This window comes from Pholcus phalangioides, unplaced genomic scaffold (assembly GCF_987345545.1).
Source record: "Pholcus phalangioides strain wild (caught in Gottingen) unplaced genomic scaffold, Ppha-v1.0 ptg000017l_1, whole genome shotgun sequence".
NCBI classification, from domain to species: Eukaryota; Metazoa; Arthropoda; class Arachnida; order Araneae; family Pholcidae; genus Pholcus; species Pholcus phalangioides.
In genome coordinates, this window is record NW_028301610.1 from 63506132 (window position 1) to 63528564 (window position 22433).

Genomic DNA, 22433 nt, shown 5'->3' on the forward strand with positions numbered 1-22433 from the left:
TCAACCAAACGCATCCTGAAATCTACCTGTTTCGATGTTCCACCATTCTTTTTAAATAGTAGAACAAAAGAATTCCATACTATTTGATTTAGTAGATAACGAAATATTTTTTTGTAATACTTTCGTTGTTGATTTCTTGCAATATTATAGTATGACACACACTGGTCTGCAAGGTCTACACCTCCCACAGTAGAATTGTAGTCCACTACCAGCACGAGTTTCTTGTAAACCTTTCCACTCGTGCTGTGGACCGTGCTCAGCATGCATAGGGGTTTTTTATCTTGCCACTTCATGGCTAGCATCTTTCCTTTTTGCAGTTTTTTGGTCTTCAGGGCAGGATTATGTCCTTTCCTATTGATTCTCATAGTTCCATAGGTGTCAGTCCTTTGTTTTATTAGTATCTCGGCCAATTCAGGGGACGTATAAAAGTTATGTCACGATTACATGGCCTTTTCCTGACAAGTCATGGCTTAGTGTCAAAACAACTTTCGTTGCTGAGCCATAGTGACGGTATTCATCACGAAAAAGAGTATCCTTCCCTGTGTACATCAGAGAATTCCATATGTATCCGCTTTCCGATTCACAAAGGATTGGATTGGATTGGATTTTGAATTTTTTTGGCGCAAGGACCAATTTGGCCAAACTGCGCCAAAACATGACATACAAATAAGAAAAATGTCCTTTTGTCGTGTCAAAAAAATAAAACATATAAAAAGGAACATGAAACGTAAAACAATGACATAAATTGTAAAAACTATAATTTGTCATATAAACCAATGGCTTTGATGAATTTAAAAATGCGAGATGCATCGCTATTGTCAGATAAAATGTCATGAAGTGAAAGATGATTCTGACCAAAAGCGGTCGTAAAATAATGACGGTGATGCGAACAAATAAAAGCATGAGCAATGGTCAATGGACTTTGACAATGAGGGCACTCTGGTTGACTCTCTCGTAATAACAAATATGATTGTGTGAGGCGACTGTGTCCTATGCGCAACCGGGCAAGCAGAACTTCCTCCTTTCGGTTAGTTCTGCAGCTCGAACGCCAATGGCCAAGTGTGGGCTTGATGGCATGAAGTTTATTATTTATCTGATTGTTCCAATGATCCTGCCAGCGGCGACCGATTCACAAAGTTGAAACATTTTTATTCCAAATCTGGAACATTTAGTTGGTATATACTGCTTCCATCCTAGTAAGCCTTGATAACCTAACAAAGTCTCATCCACTGAAATAGCTCACAAGGGGGTGTAAGCGGCTTGGAAATTCTTCACGATTTTTCTCAATTTAGGCTGAGGGTGCATTTTTGCATCAAATGCTTCGTTGTTCTCAAAGTGAAGAAATTTCATAAGCAGCGAATATCGTTCACCACTCATGACCTGGCCAAAGAAAGGGGTTGAAAGCTTGGTCGTTTTGACCAAAACCATCTCTCGACGGGCTTTTGAACCATCCCTTGCAATAACAATAAAGAAATGAATCGATTCATTTGATTCCTGTTAGTGTCATGCCATTTACGTGCACGGGAGGATGGAGTCACTTTAGCAGTTTCGAAGAACTGTTCTGCATAACGATTTGTTTCTTGCACAATACAGTCTAAAAGTTCATTATCGAACAGAAAACGAAAATATTCATAAGGATCATTAGAATTTTCAACCGTGACACGAATCCCCGGTTTTCCGGAGAATGGAAATTTCGGTGGTGCTGGCGTTTTTGTATCCATTCCTACCAAGCACCAATTTCTGGCCGCATCTAATCCGCAATCAGATTCATCAGACTCAGATTCTGATGACATGTACTCTTCATCTGAAGATAGACTTTCCTGCTCAGAATCTGAAGCCATTTTTCTAACGCACGCTACGAATAAATCGAAATTAAATCTTAAAGTACAAATAATATACAGAGCACGAAAATATATTTCTGCACTCGACAACACTGAGAAGGAAATGTATACAGTCAGTGAACAGAATAAAGTGGGAAAAAAATGAAAAACTGAAACTAGTTCGTGCTAGAAATTCCGAGAATTAATTTGTGTTCTGATGGGTGGGATACTATATCACAAATGCAGTATTCTTCATTCATTTGTACTGCGGTTGATAACGTACAGCATGAGATTTCGCTTCTAAAAAAGAATTTTTCTCTTATATACACGTTCAAATATATATACAATAGAATTAAAGTCAAAATAAGAGCTCAGAACGAGTCTGTTTTGAAATCTAGGTAAAATATTTGTGAAGGAAAAAAGAAACTAGAGCATCTCTTCTCTTCTTCTAAATAACCTGGGGGTGTACCACCTTCTGATTCTTAATAACCAATCATCCATACGTAAGAATCGGTTCGTAAGAATCACGTTAAGAATCGAGCTCCGAATGCAACCACGGTGTGATTGTTAAAAGTTATTCTTAAGGTCACGTGACGATGGACAGGCCGATAAATTTCCGTTTTGGGGAATTTCGCCATTGGCCAATCAGCGTCCAGCTAAAAATTAATAACAGTTTGTTGTTGACAAGATGGAGAGGAAAAGAAATTTTAGAGCGACGCTAGCCTGAAAAAATGGCAGAGATTATTTCAGCAAATGTGAATACGGTTTTGAAGAAATGTTAAATACATAATATTTTTTTAACATGTTGCAGTAAAAAACAAACATATCCATACTTAATCATCCGATATGATTCGAATCAAAGATTCATCCCACGTTCACTGGGATGGATCCCTGCCACCCTCCATGAAGAGGGGCTATGCTATATATGGTGAAAGTGATAAAGAGCTGTTATTATATAAATAATCACCGGCCATTTCGGTAAGTTTGATAAATTTTGCTCATATACCGTGAATCTATCACGTTTGTAGGTCATTATGCATAATTGTCAAACCATGGTTAATGCGATAAATGAATCATCGTTGTGTTTACATTATGTATGTAAGTGAAGCTAACATTACAATTACAAGACTAACAATTTTTATAATATGCTGCATGTTTCTTTAAATTGTCATGGTGAATTGAACGTGGTGATGTACATGTATTGCATAGCTGCTTCGTGGTCAAATAACAATAATATATAGTGATCAGATAATACATCAATATTAAAAATGGTCATCGCTTCAGTAATGTTGGCTTTTTCACGTACACCGAAGCATGTGAAAAAAACAAACGCAGCAGCAGGTTAATAATGATTTTTAATTTATGTACAATTATATTTCGGCCGATTAAAGCTTTATCTCACATATTTTGTGGACGAAATTCAATTTTCTCTCAAGTTTTAAACTAATGAAAAATTTCAAATCTACAAGTTCCCATAATATGAAAAAAATTGTATTTACGACTCATCGCTCATGATATTTATGGATTGAAAATTTGAGAATTATGCATAATCACTGGTAAATGTAGCAAAATTTATCAAACTTTATTGATATAATCCGATATTTTATCACTATTATCAACATATATGTGCTGTATATAGACTCTAACACTGTTTTCAACTCTCCCACACAACTTTTCGATAACTTAAAAAGTCTGACGAATTCCTTATTTTGAAATAAAAATGCATTGTTAATTTTTTTTCCCATTTTTTATAATATGAATCATAGAAAACTTCTATTAAAAAAAGAATTTAAGTTATCTCGCATAGAAGAAAAAAAAATGTTTACTAAGAATCAAGCTAAGAAGTGGGTAGCCTTGGTTCTTAACTCGATTCTTAACTATGGAACAAAAACGATTCTTAGTTAAGAATGTGGTAGCAAAGTTCTCTCTCGATTCTTAACTAAAGATCAAATCCATAGTTAAGAAGCGGATTCTTATTAAGAATCAGAAGGTGGTACATCCCCTGGATTTACACATAAATGTGAATTATATACATACAATGCTATAAGCCGCAAAGGATAATTGACTTTCCGAGTTGACCACACACGTGGCGACAGCGATTCTCGCTCAGTACCGTGGGGAGCCCAATGGCTTTAGGAGTGTTTGTGCGAAGAAATGAGAGAGGCGTGTGCTGAACCATCATTGTCATGTTTCAACAAAGACGTTGAGGGGGGGGGGGGAAGGAAAATCGGTTTTTTACGTTCAGAACTTTTTAAAAACGGATTTTCTGAATCGTGTTTTCACGTCCAGAACCTTTTTGACGCAGACATTTTTACACGTATTTCTACGTGCAGATCCATCGGTCGGTTAATGGACTGTGGTTGTGTCTAATGACATCAATACGCTGCATTTGGCGATAAATGGAGGGGTCCTGTCTCTGCATTTCAACCAAGGCAACGTCCAATTTGCTCCACCGTTGGTTAGAGCTAAACCTCATCGAGTGGCGACAATTAAATAAAGTATATTTGTTTGAGAATGAATATCGAACAGGATAGGGGTAACTGTCGGCACCAATAATATGTGTCAGCACTGAAGTAGATTATTTCGTACCATGAGAGGGCTCAAACAACACATTAGACCTCACGCTGTTGAGTATGCAGAAGCCGAATTAGCAGTCCCGTCCAAGCGGCGTTGGACTGACGAAGAGGTTAACCTAATGGCTCAGGCGGAAGCCTGCCTTACAATAGACGAAGATCAATAGTTCCCTTAAACAAAGCGCCTTGCATTGGATCGTCGACTTTGTCATTCAGGACTGAGGATACTCGTGTACTGGAAATATATACAGAACGTACGTAATCTGCGGTCGGCCATATACCACTGTCCGGTTGTTCATTTGGCGGCCTGAGGGTGCGGAGTGGTTCGCCATTCCAATCCCACTTAATCGGGGTAAGTCGAAGGATTATGAGGTGAGTCGTGGTAAAGCGTCTGGAGAAGTAGCCAGGAACGGGTCAATGAGAATTCTCAATATTTGAACGACAGGTAGGAGTTAGAGGTCCTCGTTTTAGCCAACTTGGACGCAGCTCCGAGTTCTGAGACCAACCTGGAACTGGCTGCATCAAGTCTGAGATCAATCGGACTGGTAGTTAATCCGGCGAAATGCTTTACAATATCTATACATAATATGAGGAAAAAGCAGTAAGTTCTGGTGTGCATTAGGCAGATTCAGAGTGGATAGCTTGGAGCTCCCCTCGTTTGATGTCCTGAGTTCCGGCATCTCGGGACCAGGTTCAGTGCCAAGGGTATCAAAAACGAGAATTAATCAAGAAACTAGACCTGCTTAAACCTCAGTAAATGCGATACCGGCTTTATACCACACCTTGGTGTTGGACAACATCAATTACACAGCCTTGGTAAATCTTGATAGGGCTGTTAGAAGCAAGGTAAGGCTATGCAAATGGATTTACCCATGCAGGGGCAGAAGATGGTGGACTCGCCATTCTATCATTTGTAACACGAGTTCCAATCTTGAGATTGAAGCATTCAAGATGTCTTTCAAGGACGAAAATCCAAGGACTGTTAAGTAGGAGTAAGAATTCACTGCCAAAGAATGCATAGGAGAGAAAACTATGGCGAAAAGAACTGTGTATTCGAAGTTCGACGGCTACGGCCTCAGGGAGGCTCAGAAAGTGCCGCAAGCCCATGGTTGGAAAACCGATGGATCCAGTTTTCTATCGGGAAAAGATTGTCAATTCAGTTCGGAGCCCACTAGAGCGAGGATGGCAAGAGGTAGACCCGAACCAAAAAAGACAGGGTGCAGAGCGGGTTGTAGAACAGGGCAAACACTGAATCATGTTCTGCAAATCTGTCTTCGCAGCCACTCGAGCCGTATTAGTAGACACAACGCGTTCGTATATTATCTACAGAGATCGCTGAGCAACGCGGTTATGACATGCAGGTGGAACCGAGGCTTCGGGTTAAATGTTGTAACTTGTTTATTAATCTTTTGTGATTGTGTTTTCTTTGTGATATGCTGTTTCCACAGCTCCCGCAGCTGATGCCCATTATTGTATGTACCGATTTTGAATTCACTAAACAGTCCTGGGAGACCGTGGTCCAGCCGAGAGGTGAGCAGAGACCCACTGGGTTACCCTGATGGAATGGTCTGGGGAATCAGATGCTTGGAGGGGCGTTGCCCATGCAGGTGTCTGAGGCTCCGGAGTGTGATGGAAGCCTTTTTACGCTTCAACCCACCCCTCGGGGGTAGTAGGCAGTAAGTCATCCTTTGACAGGCCTGGGTTGATGTCGGATGTAACTGTATAATGTTTTCCGGTGCGGCTTTTCCAGATGTGCTAGAAATGGAGACACTTTTCTAAGCAAACGCGTTACTCTCAAACATATCGACATCTTGGGGGCGGGGGGCGAGACCTCCTCCTCTTTTTTCCCGACTTTGAATGTTGTTTTGCAGGGCCAAATTTTTTCTTGACAAATTTAGTTTAGAGACAACTGAAGGTTGAGATGATTGAATTTGGTGACTACTTCAATATCTTCTTTTTCTGAGGAAGCTTCATAGTCTAAATCGTCAGGAAAAGCATCTTGATCCACTTCAATATTCATATTCAACCTCCTGTAATCGTATTCATCCATCTGAAGTTGCAGTTCTTGTAAAATCTGCTCTTCGGTAGTCAAAATTTTGTTTATGTGGGGCATCTGGAATTATAAGGTCTGTGTAATGTTTAGGTAATTAAAGCAAGTAATTTTTTTTCTCCCAACCTTGGAGTAAGCACTCACTACCATTCGAATTGAACAACTTGTTAGTTGTACGTATATGTATAATGGCCGTATTCACCGACAGAGTTTAACTGCAATCGCATGTTAAAGGATTAGTACGGATTGGTTAAAATCCCAAATTTAACCTATCCGTTTCGATCTCTAATTCAGGATGCCTGCGATTGCAGTTAAACTCTGTCAGTGAATAAGGACGTGAGGGACGTAAAAACACTAACTCATCAATGGTACCAACACGTCTGGCAAACGTATTAATACCATTTAACGTAAATGTTTCTAAGTCTCGCAGACGTAGCATGTTTTAGGGAAAAAAAATACTGACCTTGAAGTGAACTGCTCGGTAATTTGAGGAGCACTATCTCCCAAAAACCACACCTTGGAGGAATAGGTACACTGCTAAAAACAAATAGGGGAGCAAGCAAAAAAGTGAAGTAAACCGTGCGAGACAGCCACGTATTGGCATACAATGGATAGTACACGCGTATCAATGCGCAATACAGAAAAAAGACGCCAAAAAATTTGGAATTAAGCTTTAATTCTTTGAAAATATGGAAAAAACACGAAAAGATGATTTAGGGCAACAATTTGGTTACATGTAAACGATAAAAAAAAGTACTGTTTAGACATGATGCATGAGTTTTAATAGGGCGTGTGGTCTCCTCGAACAGCTAAGACTGCTGCACACCTGTTTGCCATGGATGCGATGAGGTTATCGATCAGACTTTGCACTTCTTCAGGAGTGGAACAGTATTCCCCAATCTGCAAGTCTCGGACAGTAACAGGCGGCCTTGGTCGCGCAGCAATGCATCGTCCGAGCATGTCCCAAACATGCTCGATTGGATTCAGGTCAGGAGAGCACGCTGGCCATTCCATACGCTGTATTGTTTCAGCTTCAAGCATGTTCTCCACTAGACGAGCTCTATGCGGTCGGGCATTATCATCCTGGAAAACAAAGGAATCTCCAATGGCTCCAGCGTAAGGGATGACATGAGGTCGCAGTATCTCGTCTGCATACCTTCGGGCCGTCAAAGTGCCATTCCGAATGATATGCAGGTCCGTACGTCCGCCTATGCTGATTCCACCCCATACCATCCAACCAGCTCGTCTGTATTGTGACCTTTCACGAACGAATGCGGGGTTATTTCGAGTGCCCCTGTCCCTCCATACCAGAACACGTCGGGTGTCACACGCCAGACTGAATCGGGACTCGTCTGTAAACATCACTTGGCTCCAATCTCGATGTTCAGCAGCCCATCTTCTTCGGGCCGCACGGTGGCGTGGGGTCAACGGAATGCAGACCATTGGCCTACGTGCATAGAGCCCTCCCTCATGAAGCCGATTACGTACTGTTTGGCTGGACACCCTTCGTCCTGTTGCCAAGAGCAACCGTCTTTGCAGCTGCTTAGCATTCTCTGTTCTGTTTCGACGGGCTGTTAACCGTATATACCGGTCATCAGTTGCTGTAGTGGCGCGTGGCCGACCTTGCCCTGGTCGACGTCTAACATTTCCTGTTTCTTGGAATCGATTCCACAGCCTTGCAACAACACTTCTGGCGACTCCAACAGCGTCCGCGACACTACGTTGTGTTTGCCCGGATTCCAGTCTGCCTATAACACGCCATGCCATGGATTCCGGTAAATCACGTTGTTGAGACATCCTCAAGTCACCTTGTCTCAAAAGAAAATACTGCGCAATCGAATTTCACAGTTACGGCAGTAAAACAGACGTTTCTGCAACATCCCGATTTCTGCCCATATCTCCTTTTTCTGGTTTTTGACGTCATGAACTTTGATTTGCATATGGAGTTTTCTTCCGTTTCCTGCTAGGCTTTAAATTATGGATGATTCATTTTATGTTACTTATCGTCATACATCTTTGCGTAATTTTGTTAAAACCATGTGCTCCCCTAATTGTTTTGAGCAGTGTAGTTTCACCCCGAAACAAAATATAGCCGATGTTCTTTTTTTTCACTGAACTACGTCTCATTAAAATAGACTATTTTGCAAAATGTGAACAAACGCACGCAGGACTCAACCAGTCACCTTGGCATGCTGTCTATATGAGTCATTATCGATCACTCCAATTGTTATGGCAGCTATAACCATCGTGTAGATTTTTGTCCATTCACCATTCTGTCTATGAGCGTGTTTTTTTGGGAGACCCAATTGTGACTTACCTCGAATTTGTGACGTGAATACACGCGTTTCATAAATTGGGATGTCAGTTTGGAAAGTGTTCTGACGAAAATAGGTCAGACCAGATTTTCAATCAAGGAATTTTCTAGACATTACAAGTAGGGCCGTAACAGGTACACCCGCACAGGGCCCACTTGGAAGGGGAGCTGAGAATGGGCCTAAATTCAAATTCTTGCACAGGAATGGCTAGCTACGGCCCTGATTACGAGCCAAGACAAAGTTTAATATCTCAAGAGTCTGACCTCGATACAACGGAAATTGATGGAAAACGCGAAGAAACGAGATTTTCAAATTGCACGTTGAAAATTGGCACTGCCTGAGATCCCTCTCGTACGTTCACGTCATTGTAAAATTTCGACAAAATTTTCGAAAATGTCTAAAAAAATTTAAAAAAATGTCAGTTTTACTTTCTTTCTCTTCAAACATAAAACCAAGGATTGATTATTACCATTTTACATCAACACGTTCATCGTAAAAATTGTTCCGAGATACTTACCAAAAAAGATGAAACTGAAAAGTCATTTTCTACTTCCTTTTCATATAGTCAATCGTTACTAATACACACACACGGGATATGTGACTTCCAATTTTTTCAACTCCCAGTGACTGGCAGACCGTGGCAGACCGTTAAACTTACGGTTTAAAGTCGTTTCCGACAAATCATGCTGAAAATACTATTTTGTTTTAGGGTACAAACATAGTACACGCTGGTTTCCAATTCTAGGAGTAGGCACCGTTACGAATTGGTTAAAAAAATCTGAAATTCAGGTTTTTTAACCAATCCGTAACGGCACTGACTCGCAGAATCGAGAAACTAGCGTGCACTATGTTCGTACCGTTAAATAAATATTATTAGACTATCTGAATTTTTGTAAATTCACCTACTTTCATCAAGGCTCTGAATCCGGTACTCACTTCATAAGTCTGAGCGCTCAAACCACAATTGAACCGCATCAATGAATAGATATATATTGGGCTGAGAAAAAACCGTCTATCAGGAAAACAGACTTTATTTGGATGTTATGTCGTTGTAAACTCGGAAAGAAAAGTCACCTGGTCTCCTCACTTGGGGTCACGTTTTGGAGCTTCCCGCATTTACCGATAGGTGGCTTCGTTCGGATGGGACCCATCTAAATAAGAGGGGGGTCTGGGAGATTTACGATAGTCTTAGGTCAGGTTTTTTACTCCCAGACCACGTAGTCGGGAATGCGGGTTAGTTAATGATAATCACAACAGTACTGACGGGGAATTACCCACCTCTGACTTGGATGGCTTCTCGATTGACACTAAATCACCGGGCAAATTAAAATGTGTGTTAATAAATGCCAGGAGCTTGGGTAATAAAGATTTTTTAGAAACTATGACAGTTGTCGAGGGCTTGGATCTTATAGCCATTACAGAATCTTGGGCAAACGATGGGGATGAATCTTTCTTACACATCTCAGGATACGATACTTTTTTGAGAAATAGATCTGATTTAAGGAAAGAGGAATCTGAGGATTTAAGGAATCTGAGGAAAGGGGGTGTAGTGTTGATATACGTGAAATCTTGTTTGAAGGCTAGAGAGAGTAACGTGCAGAGAAGTGATATTGAAACCATATGGGTTGAACTTGAGAACAAAAAAAGTCTTTATCAGACACCTCGTTGGGCATTTCGTCTGTTGTGGCGTTGTATTTGTATTTGAAAGGACTCAAACCCAGGCCCTCTTGCAACTCAGCATGCTTGCTCGGAATGCAAGAAGGCGTTTGTTCGAGTCCCGGTGGAGACCAGGTGAATTTTCTTTCCGAGTTCACCTCGGCATAAAAACCAGCAAATATGTTTTCCTGAATGTTGATACGGTCCAACATGTCCAACTGTATATTCCTCAAACTGATTTAGCAAAACATTGGATACGACATTCACGTGAACATCTGTATGTGTCTAAATTATTTAGAGGAGAGAAACCTCAAAATAAATTTTGTAAATTTCTATTTATATCATTATAGCGATTAATTAGAAGTCTTTATGAAAAACACGTCTGACGATTACTTTTGAGCTATTTTTTAGAAAAAGTGATGCTCGCGTGTGGTTTTTTGAAGAAAATTAGAGAACACGAAAAATATACACAATAATTTACTTTACCTCAAAACATTCCTCATAGTCGACAATTTGTCCAATGTCCACCAATATACTTTGTCTATATAAGTTTTACCCGGGCTGTCTCTCTTAAGTAGAATTTCTCTTAAATGGACAGTGCTTCTTGGTAGACAATTTGTGATTCCATCACCTTCCCAAATGTGATCTTCGATGTTTAGTGATTGCAGGACCCTCTGTGTCAGCATTAAGTCTTCATTACCCGAAAAACCAACGCCTGAAATGAATGAATGCCGAAATTAATCTATTACCAATAAAACAAGTTGAGATCAAATTATACAGAATGGTCGGCAAGATTTTGGTAAAATTACATGAGTATTTTCAGAAAAAAAAACCAATTCCATCATACTTAAAAATGTCGAAAACGAGAATCCTAATGAAGTTCAAACAATGTCATTAAATACGCGGAAAATTTTAAATAATTTCGAAATGTTATTTGAATTCATATATTTTTAAGAAATCGGAAGATAGAATTATATTGATGACACATGTTAGAGGAAAAAGCATTTTCAGTTTCCCAACAACGAAACGTTACTGGCTAAGCATATTTTTATTGTTGGCGAAATAATAATAAAAATATTTTTTGTTCCGGTTTTAGTACATGAACAAACTCAAAAATTACATTAAACGGCTGAAAAGTGGGGGGTGGGGTGGGGGGTGAGTTGAGATATACGCACGTTAAGGACATTGGTGAGAAGAGAATCATCAAATATATACAAGTATAATTTACATATGAGAGTTTCCATGCGTATTTTTACAGAATTGATAAAATCGCAAACCCGACCTGGGGGGCTGGGTATTCAAGAAACTCTTTCCCTACTATATCCGGCCCGTCATGCAGACTACCAGATCCGGCCCAAGTGGGGTGGGGGGGGGGAATAAGCATTTTACGCGCTTTTATTCCGTGGGCGGGACACAGTGACAGAATGTTGACGGCTGCTGCGCGGGGTGCTTGTCGGAGAAAGAGAATTATTTTACAACTACACTTACTTATGAAAGAATGACTTGGCAGTGACAATACCTCAGATTAGAACTCCTTAATACACTCCTTATATGAAGGCGTCTTACCTCAGATGAGCTTTGAGAAAGACGTGTTTTTACCATTTCTTTGAAATTTCGCCAACAGAAGATTTAGATTTTCATTAAAACTACTAAAAGATCTGTCAGCTAGCTATACGTTTGATTAATAATCGAAGAATTTCTTTCATAGTACAATAGAAAACAAATTAATTTTGATACGTCAAAAAAATCTTAATTTTTTTTTTGTAATTATTAGCCATTATCGTGTGATGCGAAAAAGAACAAGAGAAGAAAGAGTTGAAAGAAAATCTATCTCAATCGAAGCTCCCTTCGGCCCTTTGCACTCCAATAACTTGAAAACTGAACACGACCTTATATTATGAGAAATCTGCATCTAATCATTGGGTCTAATATCTTGATGTGAATTAACACAAATATAACGCATTTCTTTTGGTATAAAATAAAATTTTATTTACTGAAATTGTTGCGGGGTCATTAAAAATGATAATTTGAGTTTTTGTTTCATCGCGTCACATAGTCTAGCTGTAGATGTTATAATTTCACAAGGCATCAAAACTTTTTTTTAATATTACCGTCTTGTGATTATGTTTCATATCTTAGTTACTATTGCCCTAGAATGGACAGTAGAATTTTATTCTTATCGGAAATTTGTTTTATGAAACACTCGATATATGCCTATATTTAGATGTACTATAGTGAAACATCGCCACAACGACACTCGGTAACGATAAATGCCTCTACAACGATTTTTTTTTTTTCATGTCTTGTTTGGAAATGTCTATACTCTAATGTTAAATCGTTGCCTTTCGATATAACGATAATCCCTCTACAATGATATTTTTTTTGTCCGCAGAATATCGTTATATCAAGGTTACACTGTTTATAGATCCCGTTAGATTCTGAAGGAATGAATGCCGAAGAAAGAGAACAAAAATATTATTGAACTTGCGCATAACTGTTGTTATTGGTTTTAAATAATTTCTATAACTACTGCAGTAAGAGTTCTCTGTAACCTTTTTCTCGCTGTTTGTGTTTTTTTTTAGAAAACATACGCACACCAATAAAATACGTTCTCCCAAAAAAGTAAAATGTGGAAGAAAAAAAACGTTATTTTTACAGATTTAGCGCAAAACGCTGGCTTCAACAACCAGCTGAGCTTAGAATCGGCGGTAAGGCCACGGGAATAGAGAGAGAGAGATATGATAAACACCACTCCTTGTCTTTTTCCCACATTTTCAGCCTCAGATCCGCTTGACACACACAGGCAGGTTTGAAGAATTCACTTTTTAAAAAAAGGAACAATATATATAGGCGCAAGGGAACATTAATAAGAGCTTTTGTAAAGGCAAGTTTCCAAGAAAAATTGGCTTGCCACGTACTAGTTCAATACATTGACGCTTACAACAATAATTATGTTTTGGTAGTGACTCTCTCTCTCTCTTATATCGGTTTACCCCCTTATTTTGTGGCCATGTGTTTGGACATCTTTTTCGGTTTTTGTGGCTCTCATTCCATTTGCATCAAAAGCAAGGCGTGATTTAGAAAATATTCACCCTCTCTCTCCGACAGCAAAAAAGTTCTCTTCCTAGAGCGAAATTTTTTTGTTATTATGAGGACTTCAAATATTCGTAAAACGAATACTTCGTTGTCACTGAGTTTGTTGTGCGAAGGCTGGACTTGGTTAATTCATAGACGACAAAAATCCAATTACCCGACTTGGTGGCAGCAAAAAAATCACCTGATCTCCTTTCATTTAATTCTGCGAGTATTGATAAGTAAGGTAATATAAAGGTCTTAAAACGTACAGGCCTTATAAACACATTGGTATCTTAGCAAGGCCGTACCGAGAGGGGGGGACTTGAGCTTCTGCCCCCTTCCCGAAATGTGAGAAAATGACTAAAAAAAAGGGAAAAATGGTCAAATCTACTGTTCGACCACTTTGGTCCCCCTCCCCGAAATGCAAGTGGTCCCCTTCCGAACGAAATTTCTGGCAACGGCCTATATCTTAGCTGTCTAACGCGGAACTCGATGAATGAATTTTTTGGCAAAAAAAAAAGATTTTTTTCATGATTTTTGGGCTAACATAACAGATACGGATCAGTCCAGCTAATGCTTTTTTGAAAGTGAATGCTAAAAATCGAGGCACTTGTTTCAACATGAACAAGACATGAATTACGGAGGGGCAAAGAGCAGTTGCTGAGGGAAGGGGCGAGCACAGATTTCTAATTTATAATGCAAAAAATACTGTTTTTGTGAAACTGGTGAAATGGCGATGGGTGGCAAAATCAAGTTTCCTCCCTCACAAAAAGTTCTAGTGTATAGAGGAAGGTGTTCTCATGGTAGCGTGATGTGCCACCATAGGCGTAAACTTTCATTTGGCCCCCGAGCCACCCCTACATTTGCCACCACTTCCATAGTAACCTATGGAAATATCAGGTTTGAGCTTTCCCAAAATTTCCAATAAACTTTACGGCTACGTGTTATACTATTGATTTTGATGAGCGAGAATGAAATTCGTACACATAGATACTTCTAGTTCAGCTAGGTGGGGCCCCCCCCCTCTCCCGAATATTACTTCGCTCGGGCTCATGTTGCTTTTTTAACGGCCATGCATCTAGCTGAATGAATAAATGAACGACAGAGCTCTGCCGCCGATTTTATCCCGATGCCGAGATCTCTTCCGGCTCAGCTTCACAGTCTGGAATCTAGGCTGCATTGCAGGCCATTTTATAAGAAATTTAAACTGGTGGGTCACTTTGAAGAAAGAGGACCCAACTCTCAGCTTGGAGGGAGTCATAACCGTTGATAGAAAAACAATGGGAATTTTTTTTCTCTTCACTAGTGGACCGAAAAAAAGTTCTTGTGGGATGAAAACCTCTCCATTTGATGTGTTAGAAATAAAAAGGAGCTTTAGGGGTCGGGGGCTTTGAAAAATACAATGGACATGAACAAATAAAGTAATATATATTGAGTACATATTCTTTGCCCCCCGAAAAAAGTTGAAATCACGGGCCTGACTTTGGGCTTACTAGCCAATGTGCCTATTAGATAGCACGTAATCTCAGATGAAGAGCTCGAAAGCAAAAAGTTGCTTGCAAATATCCTTCCGCTTTCTTTTCTTCATTAACCCAAACATATTGAAATTCCAAGGGGAATATATATAAAGCGAGTTTTTATTTACTCCCCTCCCTTCTCTTTTAGTTGAAGATTTGATTAAAAAATTTTTGATTTTTTTTCAATTGATTTGAAAAAAAAATTTAAATAAAGTATACGCAGTGCCGAATCAAAGTCGGTCGAGGCCCCCTTGCGCAAAAGAAAATATTGGACCCTTTAATTAGAAAGTGTGAAGTTTGTGTTTTTCGAGGCCCTTTAGAAGTCGGGGTCCCGGGCGCGCGCGCCGTTAAAATTCGCATTTAGTATTTTTCTAATTTTGTTTTCTTAGCAGTTCAAAAATCAATTGGACAAAGGGTCACCATTGTAGGCAAATTTTTGATAGGGAAGCGATGGCTCCCTCTGTGACGCTACTGGGAACGACACTGAATGACATACAGACAAAATCAGCGGTGGACCAGGCTGAAGAAACTGGATGAACCGCGAAACACCCAGACTCTGTCGTAAGAAGCAACATAAGCACCTCGGCACCCGGGCATCTCATGCAAAACCAAAATTTATTCAAACGTCAAGTATTACATAAATCGAAGAATCAATTGAAAATAAATTGCAATGTGGTCACCCTAAATGGTATGCCATTGTGCGGCATATCGGTCGATGATGAGACAGTTGTAGTAATCACAAGTGATATCAATACCGAGTTTCGGTGGCAAATGATGTGAACCAGCAAAAATGAGACGTTTGTAGCAACGAGGCTAGCAAGATCATTCATTGCAAACATCTAGGTATATCAGCGGCACTAGCTGGAACTGGAGGGGGGAGGGCAAATGGCAGCTGCCCGGAAGACAAATTTTCGACTGCAAAAAACACGAACCCAGGGTAGAATCGATGATTTGTTCACAAAGTTATATTCATGCCCCCCCCCAACTGCAGCAAGGCCCCTAGGATGGGATCTTTTGTGGGCCCGGGCCCATGAAAAAATGTATGAAAAAAAAAAAAAACTTAAGAATTGTCCCGGACTGTAGCCCTGCCAACCCCACACTTGTGAAGAGCCATGGTTATTTTGAAAGAAGAAAGACTTCAGATAAGGTCAACTAATAGGCTTCAACATGATTTGAACGATTTTCTACAGCGATTAGGGAGGTGTTTTCTGAAAACACAATTATTACAAATCCTTTCAAAGTGAGGATTTTTTTTAAATTGATTCTTAGATGGGGGCAGAAACACTGCTCTTTGGGTACGTACACGTGGCTCTTTAGTCCAACTAGGGGATAAACATAATACATAATATACACTGCTGGCCACCCAAATTGCAACACCAAGAAAGACAAGAGATATCGCAACAATATTTATTTTGTAGATAACATGTTGACCAAGCATCAAATGATTAAATTTATAGAATTCTGTGAAGTGTGGTTCCTGCCAAAATCAGTAGCCAGAGTAGCCGCCATTGTTGGAGATCACCGCTGCCACACGCCTCGGCATTGATTCAAAGAGACTTTGGATGTGTTCTTGGGGTACAGCAGACCAAGCAGCTTCCACGCGTAGCCAAAGTTGATCTGGTGTGGCAGCTGGGGATGTAATCTGGGTCAATCGTTCAGCAACCGTGGACCACATGTTTTCTATCGGCGAAAGATCCGGAGAGCAAGCTGGCCAGGGAAGCAATTCAATCTGGCGATTGACGAAGAACCTTTGGACAATGCGTGACACGTGTGGTCGTGCATTATCCTGTTGAAATATGGCTGTGGGCAAGCCCTGAAGGTAAGGAAGGACAACTGGCTCCAACACCTCGGAGATGTAGCGCTGGCTTTTTAAAGTACCGGCAATGCGTACTAGAGGAGTGCGAGAGTGATATCCAATACCGCCCCTTACCATAATACCCGGTGCAGGACCAGTGTGGCGGTGCATAACGCAGCTGTTCAGCATCCTCTCTCCACGGTGTCTCCAGACTCGAATCCGACCATCGTTGTGTTGCAGACAGAAGCGTGACTCGTCAGTAAAGACAATTTCATTCCATTGTGCCGTCCACATCCTTCTTTCATCGCACCATTGGCGGCGGAGACGTCTGTGGTTCTGCGTCAAGGGTAGACGAAGCAATGGACGTCTTGCGGACAGACCACTCTGCTGTAAACGGCGTCGAATGGTACGCGCAGACACTGGATGATGCGGTACAGACTGAATGTGCTGTGCTATGGTTCGTGATGTGGCTGAGCGATCCGTCACTGCCATACGCACAATACGCCTGTCATCACGTGAAGTGGTGCACTGAGGTGAATGCGATCGAACACGTCGGTCCGTCGTACCCTCCTGCATCCAACGATCGCATATCCGCATTACAGTTGTTTGGTTTCGTCCAACACGACTACCGATTTCCCTGAAAGATAATCCACAATCTCGGTAGGCCACTATCCTTCCTCTGTCGAACTCGGATACTCGATCAAAAGATGATCGCTGTTTTCTACGAGGCATAATTGATCGTTTTTTTGAAAAAACCACAAGAAAAACACAATTGCCGTACTTCAAATCGTCGAAATCTCCAAGCCTTAAATAGCGCTTTGAAGTGGCGCCACAGGCGCGTGTGATGTGCGTCTGCGCTGAAATTCTAATCATTTGCATATCTCACCTCCGCTAATGCATGTTGTAAATTTCATATTATTTGCATGCTTCCTTCAGGGTGTTGCATTTACGGTGGCCAGCAGTGTATTTTACTTGCGAGAAAAACATCTTGTGACTCTCTGTCGAATAAGTTCTAAGAAGTTGTGAAGGCTAGGTTTTTCTGGATAATCTTCAGATCTTTATAAGTACAGTACTCTGTTAGGGAATGTAAAGGTGTTGAATAGAAAATCTCTTTATATTCTCGTGCATTTCTCCAGACACCTTTTCTGACTGCCAACGTGTCTGGTATTGAGACACATTGTGTGATTGGTTTTTTATATAGAGAGGGTTTACACTGCTGGCCACCCAAATTGCAACACCAAGAAAGACAAGAGATATCGCAACAATATTTATTTTGTAGATAACATGTTAACCAAGCATCAAATGATTAAATTTATAGACTTCTGTGAAGTGTGGTTCCTGCCAAAATCAGTAGCCAGAGTAGCCGCCATTGTTGGAGATCACCGCTGCCACACGCCTCGGCGTTGATTCAAAGAGACTTTGGATGTGTTCTTGGGGTACAGCAGACCAAGCAGCTTCCACGCGTTGCCAAAGTTGATCTGGTGTGGCAGCTGGGGATGTAATCTGGGTCAATCGTTGAGCAACCATGGACCACATGTTTTCTATCGGCGAAAGATCCGGAGAGCGAGCTGGCCAGGAAAGCAATTCAATCTGGCGATTGACGAAGAACCTTTGGACAATGCGTGCCACGTGTGGTCGCGCATTATCCTGTTCAAATATGGCTGTGGGCAAGCCCTGAAGGTAAGGAAGGACAACTGGCTCCAACACCTCGGAGATGTAGCGCTGGCTTTTTAAAGTACCGGCAATGCGTACTAGAGATGAGCCGTTAAAACCCAAAACGGCTCCGTGATATGATTGGCTGCCAATGATGTAACAAAAATGAATGGGTTACCGGCTGCGAGGGATTTGAAGAAAGTGGCAGTACATGGTTGGCGTCGAAATTTCATTTTGTTTATGCTTTCCTTCTTCCCTGATCGTAACGCCATTTTTCCCTCACGTTTTGCGCTTGTTTTTTCTCGGGTTTTTAATTCGTAATTGTCATTCCATGACGAAAATAAACGGCCAACAAACAATACATTCTCTTTCGACTACTGTTGATGCGTTCAGAACGTGAAAGCACTCGGCTCAACATTCTTCGCAATCATCTGATTGAAAGCTATTGGCATGTATTCTCATCGATCCTGGGTGAGTTGATTAGTTTGTTAAAATTATTCGTAATAAAGTGTCGAACTTCGATTTAACGAATTGTGTAAAACCGGCATTTCCATACCTTAAATTGAGAAAATTGTTTTATCGGGAGGGGAGGGGGCGACATTAATGCAGAAATGCAGATATATGCACAGAAACTTCCTAAAATTCCTTAAATCAAGGAAATCGTGTTACGACCATCATTAAAATTGCTGGGCAGGGGCGTTCTAAGAGCATTAAGGGGCCCAGAGGCGTACGCAGTGCCGGGGGGGGGTAACGTTGAAGAATTGGGTAGTGATAAGAACGTGGTCGTTATAACGTTTGTTCACTGTATTTCCATTAATTTATTTAATCTACGTAAACAAATATCTTTAGTATCTGACACATTTCTTAAATTATATGTTTGTTGCGTGGAAAGCAAACACAAAGCTAAAACAGTGCCAACACAGTAACGCCAGTGGCAACAACTTTAAAATGACTGAAAATGGAAATTACGCCAGAACCTTAACCCTTTAAGCAGTTTTTAAAGTTTTCCTGATGTGCATCGCAATTGCCACTTATGTTTATAAAAGTGTGCTAAAAGAACCAGAGATATTTCGGGGTGACCAAAATAAAGTAGATCAAGTTTAACAAGATATCTCAAGATTGCCGCTGTAAGGGTTTACTGTGATTTTTGTGGGGCCAAGTGTGATTTTGCTGCTCCCACCACTAGAATTTGATTAATGATTTTGCAACTGTGTTTTTTCCCCATGTAAAATTAGCAGCCCTTGTGAATTTTGTTGCCCCCCCCCCCCCAGTTCTGGCCCGAGTTGTGTTTTTGAAATACGTGATTTCCTTTTTTTTGTAGATCTTGATCTTTGAGGTTGCAAAAGTCAGGGTAGCGGAAAGATGAATGTCTAGTGTCCTGCTGAAATAATATTATTTGAAAGTTCAGGAATCAAAGTACATCACTGGCAAAGTCACTTTGGGCAAACCTTTAGCTCTTACCAAAGCAGAGAGGTAAGAAATTGTGATTCTTCCCCCTTCCTTAATGCATCTTTTCTAGTTATTGAGCTTATACCTCTATATTTAATGACATGTTGGTAGCAATGAAGTCATTAGCACGCTAACATACATTTTTCTATATTCAATTGTGCCTTCTTTTTTTTTCAAAAATGTTATAGCCATGAAAACCACAGAAACAATTTAAAAATCAATGTTATATTAGAAATAGTACCATGGGCCCCCTCCACCAGGGGCAGCTCGAGCTTAACTGCGGCCTGGGCACAAAGCCTTGTGTGCTGCCCCTAAAGAAAACTTTTGCGAGAGAGGCTGACATTAGGGTTTCTAAATTCCTGACATTTTTGAGCCTCCGGGAACAGGATATTGTATTTCCAGACAATTTGGGAAATCACATATAAACAGAGTTACACTGTAAATAAAACTAATTTATAATATTTTCTCATTTATATTACGATTAGGTTTAGCCTCAATTATTCTCTATACTTTTTTAAAAAAAAGTTATATTTCATTTATGCATCATATAACTTCAACTACACTACGTTTTCACTCCGATTTGAATCCCAAATTTTGGCAAAAATATCATTTCACTCAATTGATGTACATGGGAATTTTTTGAAATCTCACTTAACATATCGTGTATGTAAAACACTGCAATTAGACAAACACTTAGATTTTTATACACCTTAGGTTTTGGTTTATGACACTTAACAATAAATGGCAAAATATAATAAAATTTTGCAATAATACAGTCAATAGATTTTTAGAAATTGTGTTTTAAACCCAAGTAAAATGTCAGAAATAACATTCTTCATAAAACGCCATTAAAATTTTCATTCACAGATTACTTGATGTAAAAACCAGGGTTGGGTTTTTGACATAAGTGTCAAAAACTGGTTTGAACCATCAAAATCTTAAATGAATGCTTTTGGATAATGTTTTGAACACAATAAGTATACAGTATAACATTATGAAAAACACTTTCATATGTTTCATTTTATCTACACTACTGATTACCTGTGTTCAATTTACTTAGCAAAGTGGAGCTGTTTATTCAAAATATGTGTGATAAGAGATCAGGGATAGGTTTCTTACCTCAGAAATTAGCTCAGTATTAAAACAGTCAAAAACTTATGATGTCAAATAGTTTTTGTTAACGTGATAGATAGGTTGAATAACAAAACACTTTTATGTAGATTAACATGTTTTTATATTTTGAATTATAATTACTGAGCACAAAATATCTATTTTAATATTTTAAATTTTCTGATCTAACCACAAAATTTTATTCCATATAAAATTTCTCGTGTAGCATCTGTTAATATACTAATTGTGCTTATTTATTCTCACCTAAAAATTTTATATCTTAGGTCATATAAATCCAGAGTTTTAACAAGTATTTTTAATCAAAGAACTGGTAGGACATGATGCCCATTGCATATTTAGATACAGCTTCAGTCAAAAAAACCATTGCATTATAAATGCTAGTAAATATACCATATCATAGTAAAAAAACTTATCCTTACTCATGCACTAAGTTACAAGAGTTTCTTAAGCATCATATGCAAGCCAGCACTGCCAAATTAGAGAAAATTTTAGTCTTACAATTTATTATTTTGATTCCTAGATATATTCTAATGTTATGCACGATAAGGGTATCGCTTTGAATATCAGTGATTATTTAGATAATTTAATAATAACAGAAAACAACATTACATATAAGATGTAAAAGAACTTTTTTAAATACCTCTCTGTTATGAAATGAGTACAGCAGATGATTTATATCAATGCACATATATAAGCAGTTAAAGAAATGGAGGATCAAGAATCATCTTGGATTGAAGAATATTAAATCATTCCATAGTTTTTCGTTTCAGCATTTATACTATGCTTTATTAAAAAGTGTATATTTATTAAAAGTGTATTTGTAAGAAAGAAAACATCTATTGTCCAAAATAATTCTTTAGAGTAGAAAGTTATTTTACAATTATATTAAGTATTTATTCTTTGTATAACAGTCACTTTGAACATTACATGTAATTAACATGTGCATTTCCAATGAGAATTTTTATATTGAAAAGCAATATTTGAGGTTTTTGTTGTGAATGTTTAAACCGTCAAAAACTTGCCAATCCTGGTAAAAAATGCAACTCTAAAGTGGGCATAGCTTCGGTTCTAAGCGTCAAAGGCCTGGTTTGGAATCACAAAAAATAGGGCTTTCATAAAAAAAGAAGAAAAAAAAAAACCAATATTTTTTCTTCCAAAATGAGGACTCGTATAGTTTCTGATAACAATAACCAATTGATAACTATAGCCGAAAGAAACCCAGAAGCCAAATGATGATCTTGAGTCCTACTTGGTCAAACAGGTTACATGAAAACAGGGCAACTCCATTTTACATATAGCTCAGGGCTTGACAAATCTCAGTCGACGTGGTGATTATAAAATGGGTAAATGGTCGCTTGAAATTCATGTGATTATTAAAATGGAGTCTAAGGGTGGCACA

At 39.4% G+C, this 22433-nt stretch overlaps 1 protein-coding gene across 1 annotated transcript in view; it reads right to left on the reverse strand.

Annotated features, from left to right (window-relative positions):
• The window catches only part of LOC149074625 (dermonecrotic toxin SpeSicTox-betaIIA1-like), a 137952-nt gene that overhangs the window by 63187 nt on the left and 52332 nt on the right, over window positions 1-22433 (reverse strand). The window contains exon 5 of the mRNA XM_089247361.1: window positions 10901-11060. Coding sequence (XP_089103487.1) covers window positions 10901-11060 — 160 coding nt within the window. The remainder of the gene's footprint in view (window positions 1-10900; window positions 11061-22433) is intronic.